This window comes from Mycteria americana, chromosome 1 (assembly GCF_035582795.1).
Source record: "Mycteria americana isolate JAX WOST 10 ecotype Jacksonville Zoo and Gardens chromosome 1, USCA_MyAme_1.0, whole genome shotgun sequence".
Classification (NCBI taxonomy): Eukaryota; Metazoa; Chordata; class Aves; order Ciconiiformes; family Ciconiidae; genus Mycteria; species Mycteria americana.
The window spans coordinates 124,361,841-124,389,489 of NC_134365.1; the positions used below are offsets into that span (position 1 = coordinate 124,361,841).

The following is a 27,649-nucleotide window of genomic DNA, read 5'->3' on the forward strand; positions in this document are numbered from 1 at the left end:
AAAAAGAGCCCGCGAGGCCCGTGGCTCCGCCCCGCCTGGCGCCGGCCCCGGCCCCGCTGCCCGCCCGCTGCCCGCCCACCGCCCGCCGAGGGGCGGGAGCGGGAGCGCGCGCGGCGATTGGCCGCCACGGGGGCGTTGGCGAGTCAGGGACAGCCAATAGGGAGGCGGCGCGCGGCTACGGGGCACTGCCGCCTGCAGCCGTGTAGCGGCCGGGCTGGGCCGGGCCGGGCCGGGCCGCGGGGTGCCGGGCCCCACGCCGGGGCTCTGAGGGGAAACCGGGGGCAAAAGGTCCCGGTTTCTCCAAATGGCCTTCGCGGAGCCCGGGGCGAGGTCTCTGCCGGGGGCGCGGGCCGGAGGGGGCGTGCCCCCGCCCCGGCCTTCGAAGGCGACGTGTAATGGCGCCTCGGTAGGCAGCGGAGGAACGCTCACGTAGACTGCTTGTCGCTGCCGCGCACCGCAAGGGTTACCGGTTGCCGGTCTAATTTGCAAAAAAAACCCAAACCACCGCATGAGAGGGGGCTGCAGCCAGACGCTTCCCCTGGCACCTGAACCCCCTGAAAGGCCTCAGGATCGCGCTGCATCAGGGCACCCGGCCGCGCGCTGCTGGCGTTGCGGCCCGCCTCGGCTTGCCCAGATCGGCATCAGGGGAGAGAGAGGGCCGAGTCGTCCCTGGGTCTCATGTCAAAGTCTGGAAATACCCAGCCCGTGGGCGGGGAGGAGCTGGTGAAGCCCCCAGCTGGGAGCTGCAGGCTGGAAATGGTGTTACAGAAAGTAAGGGCAAGTGTCTTGCTGAAACAAACCCACACCGGTCATTTCCCTGGCAGTAGTTCTGCCAAAAACCTGGAAATGGGTTTATCCCCAAAGGTGCCAGGCCCTAAGCACGTCTCTGGGAAACAGCTAAACACTTTCTCTGTTGTAAGCTCCCGTGTTGCCTACAATTTGGCACCCATCTGCTGTTGTGCTTGCCGGCACAGCGGCAGGCAGCGTGCTGCTCGTGAAGAAGGAGCAGCCATCTCGAGCCTCGTGAGGGGCTGTGTCCTAGCCGAATTGGCTTCATCACTGCGAGTCCTTGGGGCACCAATGCAATGGATCGTTATTACACTCTGATGTAATGATTACACTTCTGATGGTGTCTGAGAATGTGATAATGAGGTATTCACCTGGGAAGTCACTCAGTGTCACAGTGGCTGCATCTGCATTGTTGTGAATGGAGCTTTATGATGTATAACATGGGGTGCAGGTGAATTTAAGTCACTCAGTGCAAATTGTCTCAGAGTAATTCTTGACTACCACAAGGTGCTCCAGATTATGCAGAAAGTTAAAAAACAAAACAGAAATACTTGCATGAAAGCATGAGATGCTGAAAAGGCTTACCAGAGCGAAACGTCTTGAGAACATAGCTTGTTGCTGTAGAAAGTCCAAGCAGCAGTTTCTTCTATATCTATAAAAAATGCCAAAAAAGAGAAAAGCAATTCAAGGTAGCTTTATTTTAGAACATGATTCACCCTGAAGCGTTCCACGTACTTTAGGTAATCAGAGTGGAGACAACTGTATGTCTCCATCTGGACATACAGATACTACATAGTATAGCTATTTGGGGAATATTGCATGCTGTATAAAAATAAAAAGTAAGGAACGGGATGTTTTAATCAAGTGGTAAAAACGACAGAGGAGACTTTACAACTGGATGTGACTGGTCTGGAGCTGAATGGCCAACCCTAGAGTCACAGAGAGTTGAGGATCTCTCTGGTAAGAAAATGGACCATAGCTAGAATGTGGAGTGAAATTTATGAAAAAACACAGGAAAAACACAGAGCAATTAAAAACAAATCAAGAGAAGAGCCAGGTATTTTATATCAGTCTTAAATAAACAGCAACACTGAGGCAGCTGTTTCATTACATATGCTAAAAATCCACACCCAAATTACACAGAAAAATCTATGTTGATGACAAATTACATTGCTTTTTCCCTGTCCCTTTCTGGATCAAACCTACTTTGAATTCCACATTGTTATTTTCATTTTCCTAAAGAAAGTTTTACTAGAAAATACTGCTGTTAAACAGGACAATTATTTACTTTAAATCGCAATTTGCCTAGCTAGTTATGTCTGAAATATGCATGTAAAGTGAGGTTTGCACAAGTACCCATTAGCCCCACTGGAAAAACATCAATTGGAAAAGCATGTGGAATCAGATTCTAGCTTGCGTCTGGTGCAGCTAAATTACAGAATGGCACAAGATGAATGCAGAGTGTGAAAATGGTGACGTTAAGAACACCTGGCCCTTTAAACGGGTATCAGAAAAACCGTGGGACACCAGGGCACATGTGAGGCCCAGCCACAAAATGTAGTGAATGTAGCAAAAATGCGTGAATATTTGGAACAGAATTTGTGCAAGTGTTTGAAAACGGCAGTCGTACCCACAGAGGGTACCCAAGGAAGGATAACCATACCTTTTATGCCTTTCAGGAGGGACTGAGGGAAGAGGCACTGAGTCAGCTGTTCTGTGGGAAAAAGTGCCACCCTCACAGCAACCACTGCAACTTCAGGCAGATGGGCATCGAGATACAAAATCGGCAGCACAGATGGATTTGCCAGATCCTGTAAAATGTAAAACAGATACCTCAGAGGAGACTTGTAAGACCAAGTGACAGCGCTAGGCGTGTTGGAAGCTATCTGAACGTAATGTGTGAGGCTAATGAGAGGTATTTGTAATTGCACCACAGCTCTGCACTCGAAATTTGACCTCCTTCACCGTGGCAGTAGCTAGGTGAAGGTAAACTGGCAACACAAGAAAATGTGAGTTTTGACTTAAAAAAAAAAAACCAACTTAAAAGATATCCACAGTGACACCTGCCCACACTGTGCCATTGGCATTAGTGGCATTAAAATCAGTCATGGTGGCTAGGAGTGAATACACAAAGCTTTTATCCACCCCGCTGCCTGCTAATTAGACCATTCTGGCTGAGCCAAATCAGTGGGACACTTAGATTAATCTTCAACCCAGTCCTGCGAATAACTCCCATAAATCAGCAGGTCACTACCAATTTCATAAGTGGAGCCACTTAAGCCATTTCCTGAGATCTGACAATGCTTAGGATTATTTTTCTCCCAAGGAACAAGAGGAGTTGCGGTGAAGGTTGGTACATAATCAAAATTATGATTTGATCAGCGTAGTGGTGATGTGACACCGACTGGAATATTAACATAGAAATAAACAGCTTGTTTAGGAACAGCAAGCAGAGAATGTTGTTTCTTGTATCAGTGATGAGTAGATAATGCTGAAGACTGAAAGGTCAAGGAGAGAGATCCCTTGGACATCTGCAATCAGTGATCAAAGGGAGGAGGGAAAAAGGTAAATGCTGTTGTGGTAGGATCATGGAACGAGAAAGATCAGGTGGAGAAGGCTTTTTGTGAGCGGCTAAAGAAGTCACCCAAAGAACTAATGGTTCTCTGGTAGTACCCAGAGCCCTTTTGGGAAGGGAGAGAGCACAAGGCTATCGCACAAGCTCATGGTAATGTTTTTATACAAAGGGAGGAAAAAGCAGCCTAAGAAGAGCCACTCCATATTTTAACTGCATGGGAGAGGCTGCAAACAATGTGGAGGACAGAATCATAGTTCAAAATGATGTTTGACAGACTGGAGAAATGAGATGAGAAAGTAAAATAGGAAGTTGGCCGATAAGGACAAATGCAAAATTTTACAGCCAGGCAGGAGCAATCAACTGCTTGAGTAGCCACTATCTGGACAGCAATTGTGTAGGGTGGAAGGTCTGACTATAGTACCATGCAAACTCAATGTGAGTCAACAAGGTCCTGCTGTTGTGAAAAAAGCAAACATCATACAGGGTTATGCAAACAGGAATATAGTCTGCAGGACACATGGCACTCTCAGCACTGGTGCGCTTTGCTGAGGTACCACATCCCATCTGGAATGCTGCATTTCACAGAAGATGTGGCCCACGTGGGACATGGCCTGAGGAGCACAGCAAGAAGGTGTAGAGAGAAACACGGCGCAGGAGTAAAGATTGAAAGAAGTGGAGTTGTTCAGAGAAGAGAAAACTGAAAAAAGGCAGAACTGCCTTCATTTAGCTAAAGGGCAACGAGGAAGGCGATAAACCATTTTTCATGTTCCTTCAGAGTAGGAGAAAGTGGAAAAGGTCAAAGTTACAGCAACGAGGATTTAGGCTGAACGTCAGAGCTACAGCATTGCTCAGGCTGGAAGGGACCTCGGGACGTCTGCAGTCCAGCCTCCTGCTCAAAGCAGGGTCCGTCTAGAGATCAATCCAGGTTGCTCAGGCCTTGTCCAGTCAGGTCTTGAAGGCCTCCCAGGACAGAGACTGCACAGCCAGTCCACTGACTGTCCTCGTAGGGAAAATGTTTTCCCTACGCCCAGCTGGAACCTCCCCTCTTTCAGTAAAGATCCTGACTTTTCCTCTTGCTGACCTCCCTGCAGGCACAGGGAGGCGGCTGTTAGGTTCCCCCACAGTCACCCCCCCCCGGCTAAGGAAGCCCTGCTCACCTGGCCTGTCCTCACAGGGCCACCACTCCAGCCCCTGACTGTCTCGGAGGCCCTCTCCCCTGCCCAAACTCACTTCAGCTTACTGAACTTCTCCATACTGGGGGCCCAAAACAATAGACCGTATTGGATGTGGTCTAATGGGTGCTGAGTAGAGGGGGATAATCACTTCCCTCAGTCTGTTGGCTGTCCCTGTTCATCCCACCAAGGATGGAAGTTGGCCCTCTTTGCTCCCAAGGACACACTGTGGCCTCACGTCCAGCTTGCTGCCCACCGTGACCCCCAGGTCTCACCTGCAGAGCCGCTCCCCTGCCAAGCAGTCCCCAGCCTGTGCCCTGCCAGGGGTTGGTCCACCCAAGGGGTAGGACCTTGTCTTTGCCCTTGCTGAATTTCATGAGGTTCCAGCTGGCCCATCCCTCCAGCCTGTCCAGGTCCGTGTGGATGACTGCCTTGCCCTCTCCTGTGTCAGGTGCACCACCCGTTTGGTGTCATCCACAAACCCGATGAGGATGCGCTCGTTTTCTCCTCTAAGTCACCGACAAAAATATTAAAACAGGACAGATACCAGCACAGACCCATATGGAACTTGTAACTGGTCTCCAGGGAGGGTATGAACTATTAATCACTGCCCTCTAAGCCCAATGACCCAGCCAGTTTTTCTCTCATCTGGCAAGCCACCTATGCAGACTGTAATAACCCAGCTTGGATACCAGGGTGGAGTGAGAGACTGTCAGACACCTTGCTCAAATCATCTACTAGTACTACAAGGAGGACATAATCTTCTGCTCTCTCTTCACCTACAGATCTGTTCCCTTTGCTGAAGATGGTCTTTCTGTAAAGTGTTACAGCTGCCACCACATGTGTTTGAGAAGCACAGAGTTGCCCAAAAGACCAAAGGCTTGCCTTCTTGGAGGCTGAGCAAGAAGGGCAATTAAATGTCTCTTTGTTGTGGTTAACATGGTCACATGAAAGGGTCAAAAATCATGAGTCAAACCCCTCCAGAATGAAAAGACTGGCCCAGACATTAATGAGACTATTACTTGGTCAGATTTTGACCTGTCTTAGACTTTGGAATTTCCCTTGCCCGTCCCCAGTCCAGGAATGCAACAATTAATGTTGCATGCGATCCCAAAGTCAGTAAGGCTGGCTGCTCACTTTCCACTTGTGCCTTGTCCAGAAATCAGTTCTTCATGTCCTGCCTTGGAGTCCCTTTATCAAGTCTCTTCCTCCTGCAGCTCCAGGACTTCTTTTCTCCACCAACACAAGAGGAAGCAGAGAGGAAGCATCCTTCGTGTTCACTAGGGAGGAAGGAGGAAGGAAGAGGAAATTATGAAAGATGCAGGAGTCTTTTGATCCGTGAAGCTCTCTCTTTCTCTTAGACACGAGCTGTATTAGCTCTTAAGGGAAACGAGTGGATAGAAGAGGGAGGAGCGGTTGCTCCCCCGGCTCTTCCCACAGCTCCCAGGCCCAGGAGGCAGGCTGGTGCACAGGCTGCGGTGGGAGCAGCTCCCTCCCTCTGCCTGGCTGGAATCCCAGACAGCTCCAGGAAGAAAGTGAGAACGATCTGCAACACGTCCAACGTTCAGCTGTATAGGTAGCAAGACTTGAAATCAAGCCAGGTGCTGGCAAAAGCACAGCAGGCCTAAGCCTGGTAGACTAAAGGCTTTTCTGTGAAAAACAAAGAGGCAGGGAGAACGGCTCGATTGCTATCTGCTGCCTTTCTCCCCACTTTGTCTTGCAGCTCACTGAAACCAGAGCAGAAACTATTGGTGTTTTTTTTTTTTTCCTCCAGACATAACTAAAAGAGCAGCTTTGGAAACGGAGAGCTGAAAGTGGCCTACAGCACACCGATTGCACGGTGCTTAGGAAAACAGCGCTCTGCATGCCTTTGTCAAAAATGCATGGGTTTGTCCCAAAGGAATACCTGAATCTCATTAATTTTCTCTTCCTCGTGGGAACAGCTTGCAGAGCTCTGAATATTTTTAAGGTATTTGGATCAAAGGGGCAACCATACGCACACAAGCTGCGACAGGGCTCCAGCTCACCCGAGAAGCGGCTGCCCCCAGCCTCACTGGCATCCCACCACCTCATCACAAGTTATCACCTTTCTGCTCTGCTGGTGCACGAATGCATGTAACTTGCCTTTCGTCCTGTCAAAACCATCTAGTTAGAAAGCAAACATCAAAGCTGAAATTATGAAAAAGTACCAAACCCGATGATTATCAGAGCACTGCTAAGAAGCAGGCATTTGCGTCTTCAGTTAGAGATGAGATAAGCTCACCCTTCTCCCTCCCACTTTGCATGTGTTGAAATGAAGCCACTGACTACCAGAGCTAGTCTGTTGGCAGCAGGCCTGGTTTGTTAGCTTCCACCATTCAACCCGATTCCACATATCCAATTTACAGCTGAAACTTTAGATCAATTGAATTAACAACTTTTTTGGGAGTAACCTCCAGCAGGAGAATGAGGACCTTCTAAAGTAGTTCTGCTGCTGAAGTACTATGGGACTGCGGGCTAGGATAGCAGTGTCCCTTCACTAGTGGTTCTTCTTGCTGAAGGTTACAATTTTATAAGAAATAAAACATGACATGCATTAACAGGGGATTAGATGTTTATGACTGATAAGCACATTGCTGACAAGGAAGGATTGTCCACATAGTTCAGGAAACATGCTCCATTTTCCATACGTGTGGATTTAACAAAATGAATATTGCAAAAAGAAAAATAATTTGGAGACATTTGTAAAAAAGTTAACATTGGCTAATTGGATGAATTCAGAAATACTTATGCATAGTTTTAGAATGCACCATGTAACAATTCAATATGAAGATATATTGATTTAGTCTACAGATATTTGGCTGTAATTTTGATTTTTTCAAAATTGAAATTCACGCACTCCAAGGTAAAATTGTGCTCTACAGTAATATAGCTCTGCTTCATCCTTGCAATAAATGGCAAATAACAGCTACAAATATTCTCTTCTATGACAGCCTTACCTATTAGGCATTACTTCCTTACCAGCTGAAGCAAGTGCACACCAACTCGGTTCCAATTTGTAGCTCCGACTTTTCCCAAACAGGACTGGTTTTTGGGGCAGTCAGTACAGCAGCATCAGCAGTTACAAGTGGTTGGAGAACGGCACGATTAACATCCCCCCCAACTGCTATGAAAGCAGTTTCATTTCTAATATATTGAAGATAGTATGTTCAGTTTAAGGTGCTGTTGTAAAACAGTGGCAATATACACAGTCATTAACACCTGAAGTTTTGCAGCTGGAGCGATGCAACACTAGGAAGAATCATCTTTAAAAAGCCATGACCCCTCTCATTTCTTCAATTAAACATGCTCCTTCTGTCAAAAATGAGCCTTCTTGTTCTCTATGGACCACAACAGAAACTTGCAGGATCTCTCAACGAGAAAACCCTTACCAATTTAAAACCAAAATAAAACCCCAACTCCCAACCCCAAGGTGCACTCTTTTGATACTTCAACTTTATGAAGTAAATATGGAGAGGTTGGGTTTTTGTTGTTTTGTTTTGTTGGGTTTTTTTTGTTGTTGTTAAGACATGCTCCACCAGCTCAAAAAAACAGAAGGCAAAGAATCACTCAAAAAATAGCTCAAGAGCTAAAAATTTGAAACTTGTAGTCTATGTCCTCATTAGTCATTTAACGAGCAGCATCCCATCTAAAGGAAAGGGATAATTTTTGTCAGATTCTTATAAAAAAAGGCTTTATTTTGAACAAGTTTTCTCCATTTGGTTTTACAGTCTCAACATACATCATATTCATGGACAAGCAGCATTTTCACAGAATAAGAGCCAAATACAAAGAAGAGGAAGCCACTTGGGATTAACAGTTTCAACCTAATTGACTCAGACTTCAGAAAATCCTGTATGCTGTCACTTATTTGAGGTAAAGGAATTCCATAAATTAAGAGCCACTGTTTAACAGAAGAGTCAACAATGAAATATTTGTGAGGAGTAGGTACCTTTGGGAAGGAGGGGAAAAAAAATTTTACTCTAAGACATTGTGAGCAACAACAGAAGGGGCAGGTAGGATTTCCACTTGGTTTGTAGTGGTAAACCAATAGTTTGGACTACCATGTGTAAGTGTTTAACCCAATTTGTGCAGTTTAAATTTCAAGCTTGATGAATTTTACTGGTAGTATAGTCTTAAAAGGTGAACCTAACTGAAGATATGTCATGAGCTTAGTTTATATGCTGAATGCCGTCACTAGGTAATTATTACACAATTAGGTAATGATCAATGCACTAGTTTTTTCCTTTGAGTATCCAGTAAAATCCATTGCTTTCAGTGCCCGTTATGACATATTCCAGTTACATGGTTAATTTTTGGGTAGCTGTGCAATCAGGCCATAAAATGATGCATTTGGTGGAACTGAAGAGTGCTTTCTTGAGAAAAATTGTACTGGGGGGAGAGGGAGAAATCAACCTTCTGCTATCTGTTCATGCAAAAATATACCTGCAGTTTAACACGGTTTAGATAAACAGATGAAAGCTGTTATAGGGACGCATTTATACTAGTTTAAAATTAACCTGTATATTAACACAAGCAAATCAGCTTGTGTCATTAATCCATGTAAAACAGATCTTAAATCTTTTTAAATAGTATCTACATTATACTAGATACTCTTTTAAAAAACAGAAAGACTATCCTCACCTTTTTGAGCTTGAGATTTAAATTAGCTCACTAATAATCCTAAATCTCACTGAAGAGGAAATGGAACTGGATTAATATCCTGTAAACTCCAAGAACTAAATTATCAATGTTAAATTCCTAATGCCTAGCAGAAATACCACAGGTTTCAGTTCAGCCATTTATTGCCAGGCACTGCTCAATTTCTTCCAGTGAAAAGAAAGCATAACTTGATTTATGTACTTGCAACAAAACGTAAGCAGTGAAGCCATCTTCACAGGGAGAGATACATTTCTTTGAAAAGGTTACTGGCAAAGTAAGTTCCACAATCTGGTTGGCCAAACCATTCAGTGCGAACAAAATAAATTCAAACTGAATTGGTGCAAGAATTTAGTTACAAGAGGCAAAGCAGAGTCATTTAGAAAAGCTAATTTCTCAATATTATTTTGTTTGCCAACTCCAAGTTCCAGTGAGAAAGATGATTTTTTTTTTTTTAATACTTATTTTGGAGGCAGAGAGAAGCTGGTTTGTTAATCTGGCTATGTAATGCTTCCATATCCTTTCTATTTCTTTCCTTTTTCTAAATAATAATCAAGGAACAGATTTATCACTTAGCAAGTTATCTGACTCAGAGCTAAAAAAGCACTAGTAAGTTCCCTCCCCCATTGGAAAGCTATATTGTATTACGTAGTTTCATGTACATAAAGTTGTATCTTACAGAAATATGACCACTGACCAAAATTTTACTGTTACATGTTGAATAAAAGCAGACATGAAGTTAAACTGCAAGTCAGCCATTGTACAAATTGTATCTCGAGATGTTCCAGCAACATTTCAATTAGAGCTTTAACTCCTTAAGAGACACACAACCTACAACATATAGCTATTGTGCAATTCAATTAAAACTCAGAAAAAGATGTCTTGTTTGTGAACTGCCATCTGTCCATTAGCTTTTATCGCACTTTGGACTATCAGAGAGCCAGTAAAGGTGGAAAAAAATTATCTTCCACTAGCATCCAATTAATTTCCTATAACCTTGAACACTAACAAAATGGTTTTCATTAAATGACAGCTAAGAGAACATAGAGTGAAAAAAAAAAAAATCAGTCTGTTAAGAAATTTGGTCCTTGCATTTAGGACCTTGCATTTCCTTCAACAGATCCTATGTATCATGTTGCATGGAGCATGAGTTTTTTTTTTTTTTTTTTTAAAAAAACTCTCACCTGCCTTTTATGAATCATTGCAATAAAAATATTACTTTTTTTTTTCTTCACACTGCACTAGGCAACTTTCTTTCCAGCCAAAGACAAGGAATTTAGTCAAGAATCATAAAAAAAAAAAATTGAACTATGAACTCTGGCACAGCCAGGAGTAGCGACTCAACTACTCCAGAGTGCTTAGAAAATAGGCTTTAGATTTTACACCAAGAAATTGGATTTATTGTAAATGCCACAGTCACATTGATAGACAGAGCACAGACTTCTGGTAACAAACAAACATACATTTTTGTAACTAAGCGTTTCTACTTGGTGAATAAATGCATTTTGCACAGCCTTCCTTTTAAATGTGCCTAAACTAACCTAAATAAGCAGACAGCATAGCAGAAAAGGGAAACTTATGTGAGTAACTGTTTCTTAAGCAGTATATTATTTTTACTATGTATATAATATTTTATATTATATACACACACATTTTCATCAACAGTTCAAATTATACCCGAATAAAAAAAAAAAAAAAACCCACAAACCAAAACCAGCGCTCCTCCAATACATTTACCACCTTTCCCTCAGGCATAGTTAATTCAGGTATTTGTCAGGATAGAGGAATGACAGTTAAAAAGACTCCCCCCCACAAGAAACAAGTTACACAAAGAATACTGTATCACTACAAATTTTTTATTCAGAAGCCCATCTTTAAAAAAAAATCTCATTATGAACTTGTTTGGTCAAACTACAACACTTTCTAGCAGACATACAGTAAAAATGGCATGGCTCAGAATCGACCAGATCTTTCACGATCTCTTGACCGCCTCCTATCACGTTCACGTCCTCCTCCTCCACCACCGCCACCTCCACGACCACGATCTCTGGATCGAGACCGACGTTCACGGGACCTCGACCTGGATCTATGCCTTCAAAGAAAGTTTGAACATTTTATTGTTTCATCACATTCAGCAATTTACTTGCAGTACCACACAGCAGAACACTTAAGGATGTAAGTAATGAGGGAGAAGAAAGACAAAGTTGCATTAGGAGGATTGGTAAATTGGCACTCAGGCTGCAAAATCATGTATTTACAAACTGAACAAACAATACCGAGGAGCCAACACATACTGTTAAAAGACTCAACTGTTCACTGCCAGTCATCCATTATAATGTGTGTGCAAAACTTAAGGAAAGGCACATAGAGGAAACCAAATGCACTGTTACACAGCTGCTAATTAGAGAAGAGAAGGGGACACCTGCTTTTGCAGTTGTGAATAGCTCTTAACAACACACAGCAAAAGCCTACGGCTCTTTGTAAGTCCACTCCTACTAAATCAACTGCATTAATTAGCAATTATAACTCAGTTCTCTTTTTTTTTTGTTGTTTTTTCCTTCTCTCTCCCCCTCCTCCCCCATAATTCCAGAAGCTATCAGCATTTGCAAATAATCTTCCCTGCCTCTGAGGTCAACGATTTAAATGCAGGAAGAAAGCTAAAGCCACCCAGAAGGTACTGCTAACACAACTACTATGGATTTATAGCTTATATGGCACTTGTCAAGGAAAAGAGTGGTTTGAATGTTTTTAAGCATTTTAGAAAAGTCCCTTTTATAAGACAGGTAAACAGTACAGTTTTAAATAGGTGTATGAATTACAGCAGAACTAAAAGCTCAGGGAAACAAATGATACAAGTCTTAAGTTTGCAGAATATTGTTCCATGGTGAGATGTTTTGGGGTGGCAGTGTGTGTGGTGACAGATTTTACTATGACAGACACACATCCATAACTCTTGCATACCCCTGAGCTGTCCAGAATTACTAAATTAACCTATTATTCAAAAGTTCTGGTTTACCCTCCTTTTTTCCTACTCAAAAAACTTCCATGTATTTCATTCTGTGTAGAACTACTTTCAGGTCAGTCTAGTTTATACAATCTACCTGTGAAACCTCACTGACACAAGAACTGATTTTTTTCTACCAGGCCTTTACTGCTAACCTGTGACAGCTTTAGCTGCACAAAGAATTTACATAGGGCCAATAAAGAGAAAATGAGATGGAGGACTCAGCTATTTTATTTGTTTTACCACAGACAGAAATTGGGCTATGGCTAAAACAACCATATTCCAAAGCAAAACACACAAGTCTGATCTTTCTTGCAATAAAAGGTGATACCTTTTAATTAGCCTTACTAAGTCCAAGTGTGCTGGTTTTGGCTGGGATAGAGTTAATTTTCTTCACAGTAGCTAGTACGGGGCTGTGTTTTGGATTTGTGCTGAAAACAGCATTGATAACACAGGGATGTTTTAGCTATTGCTGAGCAGTGCTTACACAGAGTCACGGCCTTTTCTGCTTCTCACCCCACCCACCAGCGAGTAGGCTGGGGGTGCACAAGAAGCTGGGAGGGGACACAGCTGGGACAGCTGACCAAAGGGATATTCCATACCATATGGTGTCATGCTCAGCATATAAAGCTGGGGGGAGAAGAAGGAAGGGGGGGGATGTTTGGAGTGATGGCGTTTGTCTTCCCAAGTCACTGTTACGCATGATGGAGCCCTGCCTTCCTGGAGATGGCTGAACACCTGCCTGCCCATGCCCATGGGAAGGAGTGAATGAATTCCTTTTTTTGCTTTGCTTGCGCATGGAGCTTTTGCTTTCCCTACTAAAATGTCTTTCAACCCGTGAGTTTTCTCACTTTTACTCTTCCACTTCTCTCCCCCATCCCACCAGGGGGAGTGAGCGAGCAGCTGCGTGGTGATTACTTGCTGGCTGGGGTTAAGCCACAACACCAAGAGATTAAGATTCATTAAAGTGACCACAAAACTAATACAAGAGCATACTTTGTCTTTTTCATAAATCATTCAAACATCTTAAAAGCTCACATTTAAGTTTAAATTAATATTAATTGGGATATTTTAGGAAAGTATTTAGGCACAAATATATGTGCCTAAGCAACACAATCTACATTTTCCACAGTTAAATTCATCCTCACAAATTCTAAGACACTGCCAATTAGAGACATTTATAGGAAAAACATGTTCACAATCCCAGTCTCCTTCTGTGATACAAAGAAACCTACAAAAGTGTGTTCTATATAAAAGTAAGCTCAACAATTTTATGTCTATCCTAAACAGCAAGGTCCTAAAAGCAAGCAGATTGAATCCAGCTGAAAGTGAACCATCCACAAGACAGGTATCACAGTAACAGCAGTGGTATAAGCCTTTCTATGAGGTACCTTAATAAATAATATAAATATATAATAAGATGTATTTCTCAATTTTTTTTGCCAGTAAGCAAAATTACTATTCCTTTGCCCTACCGAGAATTCCTATCAAGAAGGCTCATGTTGTGAGGCTAGCATTAATAAGAAGTGAGGTCAATACAGTTATCACCTGTTACTAACACTAAGGAATGAATACGCGCTAAGAAAGTTAGCCATTAACTGTTAAAAACAAGGTTGGGTATTGAATATAACCTATAGATATGCTTGATTGTCCATAATGCTGAAAGTGGCCAGTCTGATCCTGCCAAAACGCCCATTAGCCAAGTAGCCTGCTTCTAACAGGCCACAAACAAATACATTTAGAAGACAACACAATAGAGAAAAGGCGTAAAGCAACACTTCTCCCAAATAACGTCCGCCTGTAAAAGTTCACAGTTTGGAGACTTGAACTACAGGTAGGTCCTATGTACTTAGTAACTCAGTGAATACTATTCTCCTCGAACCCTGCCTTCTCTTAAAGCCTCATCAACCTTCAGCATCCACAGCACTGCAGAGCAAGAAGCACCATAACTTTTTAAAAAAGACCTACTCCTTTGTTCTAAACTGGCCACTTGCTAGCTTTATTTGATGCCCTTTCATTGGCATGTGTCAGAACTGCATTAGAAAAAACAAGAGAGAACTTAAGTTTAAAGGTTTGCCTTCAGAATTTTCAGCAACTGATCCTCAATTTACCTGTTTTAATCATGTTTAAAAGCAAACTTACTTTTTACGACGACGCCCATACAACTCGCGTCTTAACTCTCGAGAAATGGGCTTCAAATGCATAAAGTTGCAGAAACCTCCTCGTGTACACTCTCTGAAACAGAATTCAAGAGACACAGTTGAAACTCCCAGCTCTACAATATATCCATTTGCCCTAAGCCCTAGTGAACCTCTAGCCATCTAAAAGTTAATCACCTCTAACATTAAAGCCAGTAAATTGCAAGCATCATTTACTGACACTGACTCTCTCCTAGATCAAAATCCTAAAAAGATGGCAAAAGTCAAGAGGCTGACTGCAGGTCCTTCATATTAACATTACCTGAAGTGCTTTTCTTCCTACACTAAGCTACACATAAAAGCCACACCCAAGCAACCACCCTGTCTGTGCAAGCATTTCAGAGATACTGTCAAAAGCAAACAGGAAGCCACTTTTTACCCCATTTCATATTGACGGCAACAGGCCTCTCTGAAGTCAGTCACAGGTGAAAGCTCAGCATGAATGGGCTGTCCATTAAACCAGCGATTGTTCAGGTCAATCACAGCCTTTTCCGCATCTTCTTCACGGCGAAACTAAAAGCAAAATTAACATTTTCTCATGTTAAAGAGAAGCAACGGAAGTAGATCGAAGATTCCTATCAAATCAGTTGTGCAGTATCCGAGGCTTAGGACTAGTAATCAAACTAGAAGCTACTACAGAGTTCCTGGGACAGTCCATCAAATCAAGGGTAAAGATGCTAGCTTTTCATTAATCAGGACTCAGAGCTAATCAAAACATTGATATTTTCTCTTAATTGTGTTCTGTTTGGTCTTTCAAGTTTTGTGGCTTGTATTAAGAAAAGATATGATAGAAGATACTGTGTTTTCTTAGTACAACTTTAAACAAGGAGAATGCTTAAAGAGTACTTTCTAGAACACTAATGCTCCAAATGTAATGGATTTTTTCACACCTTTAAGAGAAATCTGCATGAGGACTGACGCTCTCATTCATTTAAATTAGAATTTACAAAAATCTGATCCTGTTTTACAATGAAGGTAAAACTTAAATTTGAAATTCCTTTTCACAGCTAACCACTTGCAAATTTTTAAAACCAACTTTTATTTCTGATTGACCTACACAGCTGAGAATTTTAGGTGTGAAAATACTTTCCAGTTAAGGGAATGTACAGTAAAAATATTCAAACTCTCTCACACCTCAACACTGTACACACAATAAAATTTCTGCAGGTGACAACTTTGTACTCATTATTCAAGAGATACCAATGACTTTTAAGAGCTAAACCTGAGTGCTCCAGTTTGCACCTTAAACCACCCAGCTACTGCCAAATGTAACTTGGTTACAAGATGTTTTGTTTAACTGGGAAATTAGAAAATAAATGCAGCTGTTGAAAATAAACACACCTGTTGCAAATAAACCTCTGCTCATAATGAAGTGCTTAAAAGGCAGTGTGATGAGAAGACAGACCCCAAATTAAGCCTGCCAAACTAAACACTCCAGCAGTGGTGACTGTGTTTATAACAATGTAAAAAAATTAAAAAGTGTTAATCTTTAGGAAAATGACACAGACTTTCACTATCAAGAAAGCTTCTCTTCTCTTAAAATTTCTTTCAGATTCCATTCACATTTTCACTCTTTCTACTTTATATTGTGAAGTTAGAGAGGAGCTTATATCCTGAAGAGCTACTCTCGCAGTATCTACAAGCATACAGTAGCTTCTAAAACTATAAATCAATAAATACCACCCCTATTGATTATATAAACATGTCTCTTTATCCTACCTTTACGTATACATTTCCAACTAAATGATCTCCAAGGTTATCACAAACGTTCATCTCCTCAACTTCACCGTATTTTTCTTCCATTTCTGTGAAGACCTCCTAAGCATAAAACAACCAATTAAAAGTTTGCAGCACATTAGTCATAAGTACAGAAGCATTGCATTTAGCTGTGAGTAAGTACAAAAGAAGGCCTTTTAAATGAGCACTTGCTTGGCCTGTACTGTGTCCATCTAAGTACAGCACTAACAGGATACAATAAGAGCTATGGAAAACATTATGCATACAGTATTTACAGAATACACAAGATGCACTGAAAACACTATATATAAGCCTTGATGCTATAGTTTTACTTAATTTGCTTCTATACAAGTAATTAAGTATATTTTAAATTTACAGGAAAGAAGGAGATTATGGAATCAAAATGCTACATCGCTTAAGCTGCTAATTTTTAAACAAAGTCTATTATAAACAGTAAAGTTAAAGCCAAACTAACCGAAGGTTATACCAGGAAATATTTAGCACTGAAAGTTGTAAGTTTTATACAAACACCTGAGGAAACAAGCACTGTTCTCTGGATCCATCTAATTGTGCTATATGCTGAATCCATCTAGCTCATTTGTGTCGACAAATCCATGAACACTTTAATGAATTTTTTTTTTTTTTTTTTACATCTTTTACATACCTCAAAGAATTCATCATAATGTTCCTGCATCTCAACATCGCTCACAGCGCCTGTAAAAATCAAGAGTCATATCGATTAGAGCCTATAAATAAGGAAGAAGAGATTTTGATCATACTACAAAACAATCTAGAGAGGCCATCTGGAGCATAAAAGACACCATATAGCATGGAGCTAACTAATAGGAATATTAAAAATAAGTATGTGTGAAGAGCTTTGAGTCCCCAAAGTATATGTCAAAACATTACATTGACATGATCAAATCAAAACAAGTTTTAATCAGAGCCAAACTTGTATGCCACAAATTTAAAGGGGAAAGGAATTACTTTCAAATATCATTTAATGTACAGTCCCACCCTCTACCTATCAACAATTTTACCTAAACAGAAGGCAAGTGCTTTGTGACATTTGCATATTTTAAAGCATGATTACAATTTAGTGTTCCTCCTCCTAAAGGCAAAATTTCCTTTTAAGATGTCCACCTCTCCAGCGTATACACTAGAATTTGAGAGTTCACAATGTAACATAGCCCAGAATTTTTTTTTTTTAAATTTGCTCAAAATAGTTATTGAAATGACACGCTTTTCTCAGTGCCCTCAAAGAAGGGTACCATAATGCTTTGCAATAGACAGCAATTTTCTAGTTTAATTTTGAGTATCGCTTAATTTTTCTGTAGTCCTGCAGAACACCTTTTAGTGCAAGACAAGCCAGCTGTATATTCAGGTTAGATTATTTTCATGCTCCAAGCTGGACTTTACAAATGAGCGCTGCTTGCCTGCTGCTATAAAAAACAACGTAGGTTTGGCTGATTTTTCAAAGCATTAAGAATATAAAAATGAATTTCATTTATTTCTTCCAGTCTACAGCATTTTAAACTACATTAAGCTGTGTACATTAAAGCCTAATGTATTAGCTCTTCAGCAGTTAAGTGGTTTATTAAGATCAAGCGGAGCAGTTTTAAAACGAACCCTGCATTTTATGCTAGAAAAATATTCTAGCCTTTAAATTATAAACACCAGCATTTTAGTTCACAGAATGTGAAAGACAAGAAACTGAGCCAACAAAGGTGAGTTTATTCACTTCAGGCTGCTATAAAAAAAAGAGATGCTTTGGGCTCAGTCATTTTTGGCTAATATTACCATTTGGACGAACTTTACATTTTTCTTCAAAGGCTCTAATATTAACCAGCCACACTCTCTGGAACTGTAATTACTTTTCATCCACCCAGCTCACCTCCTGAAGAAGGCTAAGGGGCATTTGTTATATAGTTTAGGCTAACAATGTTTCTGCATCTGAAATGTTTGCTTTTAAGAACTTTCTTCTTCCCCATGGTTATATAGCAAATTAAGGAATATCAAACATTAAACCAGTATTTCTAGACAGTTTAATACTTAACTATATTCCCAAGGTTCTGCCAACACCACTGATAACTTACTAATACCTAAGGATTTTTTTTTTTTTTTTAAGATATCAGACAGGGGCTCCGAGAGCCACATGGGGAATAATTACTTTTTGCCAGATGGACAAGTGCTAAAAACTTAAGGAGATTCCATTGTCAAATTAGGAGATCATAAGCAACAGTTAGTTAATGACTACTTGGATGTCCTTCTAAAGTGGGAAGCATATATATGCACAGGCTTTACAAACATTCATATTCCAGGGCTACCGGTATCTGAACCTTGAGAAGCCCAATTACTAATTAAAATACTCAGGAAAACTATTGCTGTTCAAAACTAAGGTTAATCCTCTACGACGGCAATAGAAAGGAAGACAGTTAAGCAACAACAACAAAAGCATTAAATAGCTACCCAAGTTATCCATTTAAAATACATGCAGTACTTAAGTAGGGACAAATATCAAAAAAACAGGGAGCCAGGAGTTTCAGCAAACCTACTGATAACAGAGCTCCAGCTCTACCACAGAAGGTACAGTTAGGCTCTGTTAAATCGCTACCCGCTTGACAAGACAAACTGGAGTTGGATACCAGCATTTAGAACACTAGAGAATCTGTTCAAGACTCTTGCAGCTGTACAATCTAAACAGCTCCACAGACCAAACTGCTGTTAACTCTGTGCAAATTAGTTACCAGCGCATTGAGAATTTAGGGACAGAGTGGAAATACCCAACTGCACATTTTTTGGTTTACTGAAACAGCATTAACTACTAAGCATCTGCAACAAGAAACCCTACAAACCAATAGAACTGTTTAAGCATCTAGACAAACTTACAGAGCTCATTACGTATCTAGCTTGATTGTGTGACAAAACTCAAATCACTCAATTGGGCCATTATTACTTTTAGAAGCAGAAGAGACAGCGTTGACTTTTAAGTTAGTGGCTGATTTCACAAAGCATGTCTAATCAAATGCTGGTAACTAATCTGAACTAGTCTATAATCCAACAGTCAAAAAAGGAATAGCCAAACAAAGCTTTATTACCACACAGTCAATATTCACTTCAACAAGAAATATTAGTTAGAAAATAACACCGATCCTTTTTGGTCCTAAAACTTTTTTTTTTTTTTTAAATCTTATTCTAATATTGATGATTCAATCACAATGATATATCAGTAATCGCAGATCAACAATCCTGGTCATTTAACTTCTGCCAGTCTCACAGTAGGTGTGTTTTCTTATGCCCATTCGTACCTCATGAGGAGTTATTAAATTAGTTCATGACCATACCCAAATGCCTTCCCCTCCTCAAAAGTACTTTTAAAGTTATATTTTCCTAGGTAAATATGCAACTTGGTTTTGGAATTTGAATTTTCAAAGCATGGAAGGAATTTTAAGCATGCACCTATCCAAAAAGGACAGCTGCCAGAAGGGAAGCGTTTGTCAGTCAAAGTGTATTCTTCCAAAGTAGACTCTAAATGGAAGCTGCATTAACCTAGGACAAATTTCTGCATGCAGTCTGAAAAGTTTCAAATTCAAGTTCTCTTAACATTTACAGAGCAGGAAATTTGTTGTGGATGAAGTCAATGTGTCATTGTCCTGCTCTTTTAGACAGTGGAGCCTAATGGATAGCACAAAACATACAGAAAAGCATTCCTAGGATGCAGGCAACTGGCAGGGAGAAAGGCGGAGGGAAGACAGCAGTGCAACCAAGACTGCTTTACAGGGGAAGTACAATTTCAACCCTTTTTGATTTAATAGATGGTATTCAGATTCCCCTCATCGTTTTGGGAGTAGGGAGGAAGGTGAGTGGGACAAAAAAGTTTTTGGTTGGTTTTTTTTTTTTTTTTTTTTTTGTGTGTTTGTTTTGGACACATTTAATGAAACGTGGTCAGTTTGATCTGTTAAACTAAAATGGTAGACCAGCTTAAGTCGACACTGAGCTCTGACAATCAAGCCCAGGGAACCAGTGAAGGAACTTGTATGAACTTACAGCGCAAACCGTCAGCAGACTGGGAAGAGTTTTGAGGGTTACGGTAAATGTTCAAGAGGGCAATGGTCTGAAATACAAAACGCAACAACTTTATATTATGGAAAATAATTTTAACAAGAAACCGGTTTCCTTTAGGGTCGCTTTAGCCGAGTCTGTGCTGAAAGAGAGGTGGTTATTCTCTCCCAAGAAGGAGAACTTTTACTTAGCTGGTGACCTTTCTGAATCAACCTAACACTGTAAAGTAATAGAGATCTCATGATACTCCATTATTGTATTTTTTATTTTATTCACCAATATTACTATAGAGGGGTTTTGCACGATTTCAGGCAGATATGTAATAGATGGCATCCAAACACACTATTCAAATAAAAAGCATAATAATTTGTTTGAATTTGGTTTTACTGAATAGTTTCTTAGTAGCAAAACCCCAGGAAAGGAAGTAATACAATAATTACAGCATAACATGAAATCTCCATTTTCCTAAAAAAGTTAAGATGAAAGAAAACCCAGTTTTGGGAAACTTACCGTACATCATATATATACCTATTTTTTTTTGTTGTTGTTAAATCAAGAATTTGAGAAATGTCTGCAGTTTAACCCTTTAGAAAGAATGCAGTGTTACTAAGCAATCAAGTTTCACTTTGCAGTGCAAAAGAGAATCTGCAACAAGTCCAATTTATGCAGTCAATTCTGCATTCTGAATTGCACACATTTGACAAGTTCTTGATCTATGCGCAAGAAGAGTTCCGTCACTTGTCCTGTTTGCAACAGCTTTATGTCAGCAGCTCAGAAGCCAACATTATTTTCTCATAATTAGGAGTGGGCTCTTTAACACCATTCTTTAAAAAAATTTCTCCAACTGTGGGACTTACAGTGTGAGCCGTCAGCCGTCTGTGCACTGTTTTGGGGGTTACGATAGATGTTTTGAATCAAGATGGTCTGCGGGGAAAAAAAATAAAAAGGGGAATTCTACTGGCTGCTGTGCATATAATAGACAATTGCAAAGAGACAACTTGTTTGCAAACAGCTAAAAGTAATATTTTATTCTTAAGACTTCCTTTTGTATTTGCAGAATTATCTTCCAAAATTGCATCCAGACCATCATATTATGAAAACAGTTTTAATTAACCACCAAGAAAGAGCTGCATTTGTCTCAACAGCTACCCTCAATATGGGAGTTGCGAGGCACAGTAACCTAAGATGTCCAGCTACATGATATTATGGAGATGCCTAGCTTTCGAGACCAGATTCATTATTGTAAGTCTAGGGGGAAAAAAAATAGTGTTATGTGCACAGCATATAATACATAATGCCACAGTCTAAAATGTTACACCAGACAGTAAGGTTTTTAGGCAAGAGCTACGTCTCATTTTGTGCATCAGGAATTTCTTGGTGGAATTTCTGTTTAAATAATATAATAGCATCATAGGTTCACATGTTTCCGATCCTTCAAATAAAGACAATATCCTTTTAGCCCTTCTGCTTTTTACTTGAAGAATTAGCCCAGGCAGACTTGAAACCTTACATTTGTACCGTTCTTCTTAAAATCAAGTTGTCTGAAAAAACAAACCATGTTTAAGTTAGTAAACTAATATTACAAAAAAATTCCAAACGTCCATATCACTGTAAGCAGCTCAAAAATTGAAATTTGATTACTTAAAATACAAGCTCAGTGTTAGTTCGTATGAATTGCAATCCCCAAATAATTTTAGCTTACACATTATTATTAGTCACAGTCAGAATTCAGAGCTTAAAGAGGTCACAGGACCAGCAATGTCATACCTACATATGCTGTCCACTTAACATGTAAAAAAAATCTGCAACATCCCATTTAAAATCACACACTTGTTTTATAATGGGTACGGTCATACCAACCAAAGCTTTGTGCTTCCGTGGCCCAGGTTTAAAATAACTGTATTTTAGCCTACAATTGGAGAGAGCCAGAAACATGCATATAGTTACAGTGTTTCTGCTGATTGGTGGTAATTTGATCACCCTGGATTGCACGACCTTTCCTAACACAGCTCTTCTATAAAGTAGCTACACCAGCAATAGCAACACAAGATAAAAATATTGTGCCAGTAACTTCCCATTAGTAAGATATCTGTTCCTCTATTTTCTATCACAGCTGATTATCAATCTGCATACAGATAAAGATTTCTGTAGTGAACCCTACACATCTGCCAGGTACGTTTGAGATGCTACTATACAGCACACATCTGCCAGGTACGATGCTGTAGTGGTCCCAGACATCAGTGGATGAATCTGACATGCCCTGCTGACCCATTCAGCTGGCATTGCTACCCACAGTTTCTAAAGCAAAGCTAAAGACTGCACTGCCAGAGGAAACCGTTGTTGCACACAAAGTTTTTTTGTAAAAAAAAAAAAAAAAAAAAAAAAAAAAATTTTTTTTTTTTTTTAAAGACAGCTACTGTGGAAGTTGTCTAATTTTGAAATATTTTCTAGTAGCCAATGACCTAAATTCAGGTCTCTAAATAAACAATCACATTTCAGCACACTCTCCATGTAGGTCAGCAACATCAAGTAGTTTTGAAAATGGACAATATTCCTTTTGAGATATTATATTTACATTGAAAATTACTGAATTACCAGAAGTAAAAAACTGTTTTTGTAGATGAAGTACCAATAGTGGTTCCTATCAATCAGTAACCTAGACAGCCCTCCCCAGAACTACCCTGCCCACTCATGCACTCGCAAAGTTTAACTTCACAAGCACCACTGCTCTGAACTCCAGTGACGCGGATAGTACCTGCCTCCCTAATTCTCCCCAAACCAACACCAGTCCACCATTCTAATCAATCCTGCTCCAAGTCAGCTAAAATGAACTTGCAGAGGACCCCACTGCTATATAAACTTTACCTTTGTAGGTAAAACTGCTGATAATGCAACAACTTCCATAGGAACTACTTACCATATACAATACTCCCAAGGAAATCTATTTACCTGTATACCTTGACAATCAGCAGTGATAGAAAAAGGCAAAGTGTACAGTTCCCAGGAATGTAACTTCTGAAAACTACAGAGCTCATAATAATAAAACCCCTATCATCCACTGCACCTTTTTTTTTCTTTGGCAGAGATGCAGTCACACATCATGTCTCTAACAATACTCACATAGCCAAAGATTAAATAATCTGTCAAGTCAACTGACATATAGACCCTCAGCAACCAGGCAAGTTGTTTTCAAGAAACAATTCTTTCACATTCAAAGCAAGTATGTAAGTTACTCTCGAAACTTAAGAGCCTGGGTCAGAGAGCAAATATAACGACAGAAGAGTCGCTTTTATTTAGTAATTAGTTTTCTTCTATTATATGCATAAAGGACTTAAGTTCACACCTTTGAGATAGGTGGAACACACTGCCATTGTTTGCGATTAAAAAAATCTGGGATGGTTTAAGTGCCTAAACACCACTGAGAAGGCACACTCACCTGAAAGTTAGCACTGGTTGGTCTCTACTACAGGCAAGCTTACAACAGCATCGCTTCCTGCAGCCATTAAGGGTGACAGGAGATAATTAGAAATGCTGGGAGAAGTAAATGGAATACCCCCAAAAAAAGCAAAAACCCATATAAACTGGGGCCAAAAGTGAACTAGTTAATCTGGAGGTTGGTAATTATTCACTTGTATTGGAGAATCTACGTTTTAAAGAAGCACGAATATACTTCCACAAGAAAGAGAAAACAAAAGGAAAACAAACCTGGCTAAATGTTGGTTTGTTGTGCAATCGAGAACATCTGTCTCCATGACGACAAGCTCCAATTTTGAAATAAAATGAACAGTTGACTCTGCAAGTAGAAAACCCAAAGTAGTTACATATTGGAATAGAAAGACATTAATATACAATTCCTATAAAACATATGCCCTAAATGCCTTTATCTTGTTGTGGAGAAGTAACACAGAAAAAAAAAATCAAAACAGTACAGGAAAGCATTACAGCAAACCTGTTCATATTCATTCCTCTTTACCCCTCATTTCAGGCAAGTCATCTAATCAATTTCACCTGCTACTCAAACCCAAAGTGCATTCATGACACCACCACGGACAGAAGCAATCACTACTGTTTTACCCTTCTGGTTCTCCATTCTTGTCTTTATATCGGTTTCCCTGGGTGATAGGGTGGGAAATAATGTGAAAAACAGTCTCAAAAATTACACTATGAGCTATATGGTTGTGTCTTAGTTCATGCAACCCCCTACTCTAGGCAATATAACCTGCTTTAAAGCTGATACAGTTGCACCTACCTAATGTTTTATAAACCACCTGTTTAAAGTTAGACTCCAAGGGTAACACAGACTGCTACCAACACAGTATTTGAAATAATTCAGGTAAGAGAAAAATCATGTTAGATAGAATACACATAAGCAAAATAAATTCATTTAATTAAGCCATTTCCATGAACGTAGTTAATCATTTTAAAAGGAAGTATTTAATATTTTTTTTTAAAACCACAAGCTTTTCTTGAATTAACTGTCATCTAATGACACCTTCAAAACTATGCTGGTCTAGGAATGCCAGTAGAACTCTCACATGTAAGTGTAATTCACATGGAATGATGAAAGAAAACCATGAGGAGTTTAGTTACCTTGACAGGGAAAACTGAATGCAAAACTCTGAAGGGCAAGAAAACTATTACGGGCTATATATGTGTAAGTGAAATATAAGAACTCTCCTAGAAGAAAGATTATTATTCCCATGCTCGTAGTTAACACCAATTCTTTCCACAATCCTGTGTAACCAACAATAACTCATGGAAGGGAGACATATTAAAGTACTAAAGCATATCTGATCTCTAGCAAAGCATTTATTGTAAAATTGTAACATGCTTACTCTTCATTACATTTTTGAAAATACATACTTAGCATTACGATATACTTACTGTCTTTTCTGAACTCTATCCTGAAACAAAAAAAACAACCCCTAACTATAAGATTTCCAATAGTGCCTCCAACTTCAACGCTTTCTGGAGAGTTGTGCTTGCTTTTTGAATAGAAAATAAGGCCAGTACAGGAATTTCATGCCTGCTGTATTGGCACGTACTAACACTGTTAAACTGTAATGCATTATATCGGAAAGGATGCTACAGTAACAGAGCTCAAGAGAGGCTGCCGATACTGCTTTTCTGACAGATGAGCGAATTGGAACCGCATGTAGCACTACAAAGTAGAAGGAAAACAGAAGCCTCGTGGCCAGAGGCTGACAAGAGTAATTTTAGTCCAGCAGCACATCGATGCCCCCTTTCATTTTTACGAGTGGAAAAACACGCTGGTTTGGTCAGGCCGACGGTGACCAAATTCTCGTTAGGAGGGTTTTGTAAGTATGCTTCCAACAACCAGAGAAACTAGAGGCGTTCCCGACGCGTGGAAGGCTGCAGGCAGAAGCCTGAGGATCAGGATGCAGCAGTCGGGGAAATCCTCCGCACCCTGGGGAGGGGGGAGAAATAACCAGTCGCTGTCCTTGCAGCAGAGCGGAAGCTCTCGGGCCGCTGCGAGGCCCAGAGACACGAACAAAAGGGGAAGAAGAGGCCTTTTCTGGCGGGAGGCGGCGGGAAGCTCGGCACCCAGCGGCCCCGGCCGCTCCCGCCCGCCGCCAGAGAAGCGCGGCCGCCGGGGGGAGGGCGGGGAGGAGGGAGGACGGGGGACGGCAACGCGCCACGAGGCGCGGGCACGCCCGCATGGCGGCCGGCAGGGAGGGGCGGGGGGGGGGGGGAGGAGGAGGAAGTCCCCGAGGAGAACAGACCCGGCCCGGCCCGGCAGGGGAGAGGGAAGCGCATGGGCGGGGCCGGCGGCGCGCGGCGCGGGCACGCGCAGGCCCCCACGCGGCGAGGGGGGCGCGCGCGCCCCCTCCCTCCCTCCCCGTCCCTGGCGGCGCGCGCACGCGCCCTCGCTCCAGCGAGGGGGGAGGGGAGGAGGGCCGCCGCGCCGCGGGCCTAGGGGGGAAGGGGGGAGCGCGCCCGCCTCGCTTCCTCTTCCCTCCGCGGCCGCGCGCCGCCACGTTCCAGCGCGCGGCGGCGGCGGGAGGGGAACCCCCGGGCGCGCGCCGCGGTCCCGGGGGTGCCGCAGGCCCCTGAGGCGGGAGTGGAAGAAACGGGCCGGGTCCCCCCGCGGGGGAGGGGGAGGAAGGGCTGACCGCCACGATCGGTGCAGGCCGCCCAGGCGGGCGCTGCGCGTCCCCGCGCCCCGCGGAACCCGCCACCAGCCTCCGGCCTCCCTCGAGCTCCCCCCCGGGGCGCCGAAGCCGCGGGAGCGGCGCGGAGCGGCGCGGGAAGGGGGGATGGGCCACTCACTTGTCCTTCTCTGTTCCGAAGATGGAGGCCAGATACTCCGCCATCTCCCACCGCCCGCCCGCCGGACAGCCCGGCGCCGACCGCGCACGTCACAGCCGCCGCGCCGGAAACACTTCTACCGAGCCCCGCGGGCGGGGGAGGGGGGATGGGGGAACACGGCTCTTTGCGCATGCGCGCGGGGCCGCCAGCCCCTCATTGGGGGAGCGGCGTGGGCCTCCCCTCCCCCTCCGGCGGCGCGGGCAGGGCGCGCGGGTCCCGCTCGCGCCACGCGATGCCGTTGCGGCGCATGCGCAGGGGGTGCGGGGTCGGGGCGGGCCGCCGAGCTGGAGTTGAGCGGGCCCGGCCGCGGTGGGGAGGTCCCCGCCCGTCCCCCGGGCCGGTGTCCGGCAGCCGCCGGGCTAGAGCCCGGCCTTCGCCGGAGCAGAGAGGGAAGAGCGGTGCTCTTCACCGCAGGAGTCCGGGAGGTGGTGCTTTGGCGAGGGGCGCCAGCTGCCCACCGGGGACTGAGCGGCCTGTGGCGGAATGGAGGCGGCCCTGTGGGAACTGGGGGCCTCTCTTGTGGCCGCGGTGACTGGCATGTATCGTCGGGAGTGTTGCATCAGTCGTAATGCACGTTATGCTCCCAGTGGTTCAGCGGGGGGAATGACTGAAGTGTGCTGTGCCTCCCATGTTTAGATGTGTGCCCAAATTTCCAAATTACACCCTGCTCCCATTCTGCATTCTTGTGTGGCCATCAGGGTGTTGTACCCAAACTTCTGAAGCAATCGGAATGTTGCCAGAATAAGCTCAGAGCAGAAGAAAGACAGCTTAGCCAGTGGTTCAAGGAAATGGAGAAGCCACCAATAGATAGCGAAGCACGCAGCTGAAGGGCGCAACAACTCAAAAGATGGCAGTCTGAAAAAAATGGCTGAAGGCAGACGTGAAAGAAGGGCTTGCTGGGGCACAGCATTAACAGAAGTTTATATGTAGAGAAGATAAGGATGCTGCTTAGAAGCTAAAGGGTCTTCCTGCAATTAGTCATTGGTACAAAGGACACTGACAAGAAATCCAAATTAGACCTTTGTTACTGTGACTTCAAGTGCTGGAATAAAGTAATTGCTCAAAGGCAGGAAGGTGCAGGTTCTGAAGGAGTTTAAATAAAAGT

General features: G+C 42.4%; 1 protein-coding gene across 6 annotated transcripts; it reads right to left on the minus strand.

Annotated features, from left to right (window-relative positions):
* Positions 1-11,048: 11,048 nt before the first annotated feature.
* On the minus strand, positions 11,049-26,663 carry U2AF1 (U2 small nuclear RNA auxiliary factor 1). Of its 6 annotated transcripts, XM_075519455.1 has the most exons (11): positions 26,506-26,629; positions 25,099-25,642; positions 23,920-24,007; positions 23,651-23,707; positions 21,725-21,755; positions 21,072-21,138; positions 16,817-16,866; positions 16,135-16,233; positions 14,795-14,928; positions 14,360-14,452; positions 11,049-11,305 (listed from the first exon to the last, which is right to left on the minus strand). In XM_075519455.1, the coding sequence occupies exons 3-11, from the start codon at positions 23,964-23,966 to the stop codon at positions 11,167-11,169; spliced, it is 717 nt and encodes a 238-aa protein (XP_075375570.1). In that variant the 5' UTR covers positions 23,967-24,007; positions 25,099-25,642; positions 26,506-26,629; the 3' UTR covers positions 11,049-11,166. The 6 variants fall into 6 exon arrangements, with proteins under 6 accessions (XP_075375570.1, XP_075375560.1, XP_075375580.1 ...); XM_075519445.1 differs by lacking the exon at positions 25,099-25,642 and having other exon boundaries at positions 26,506-26,663; XM_075519465.1 differs by lacking the exons at positions 21,072-21,138; positions 21,725-21,755; positions 23,651-23,707; positions 25,099-25,642 and adding an exon at positions 20,200-20,266 and having other exon boundaries at positions 26,506-26,663.
* Positions 26,664-27,649: the final 986 nt, after the last annotated feature.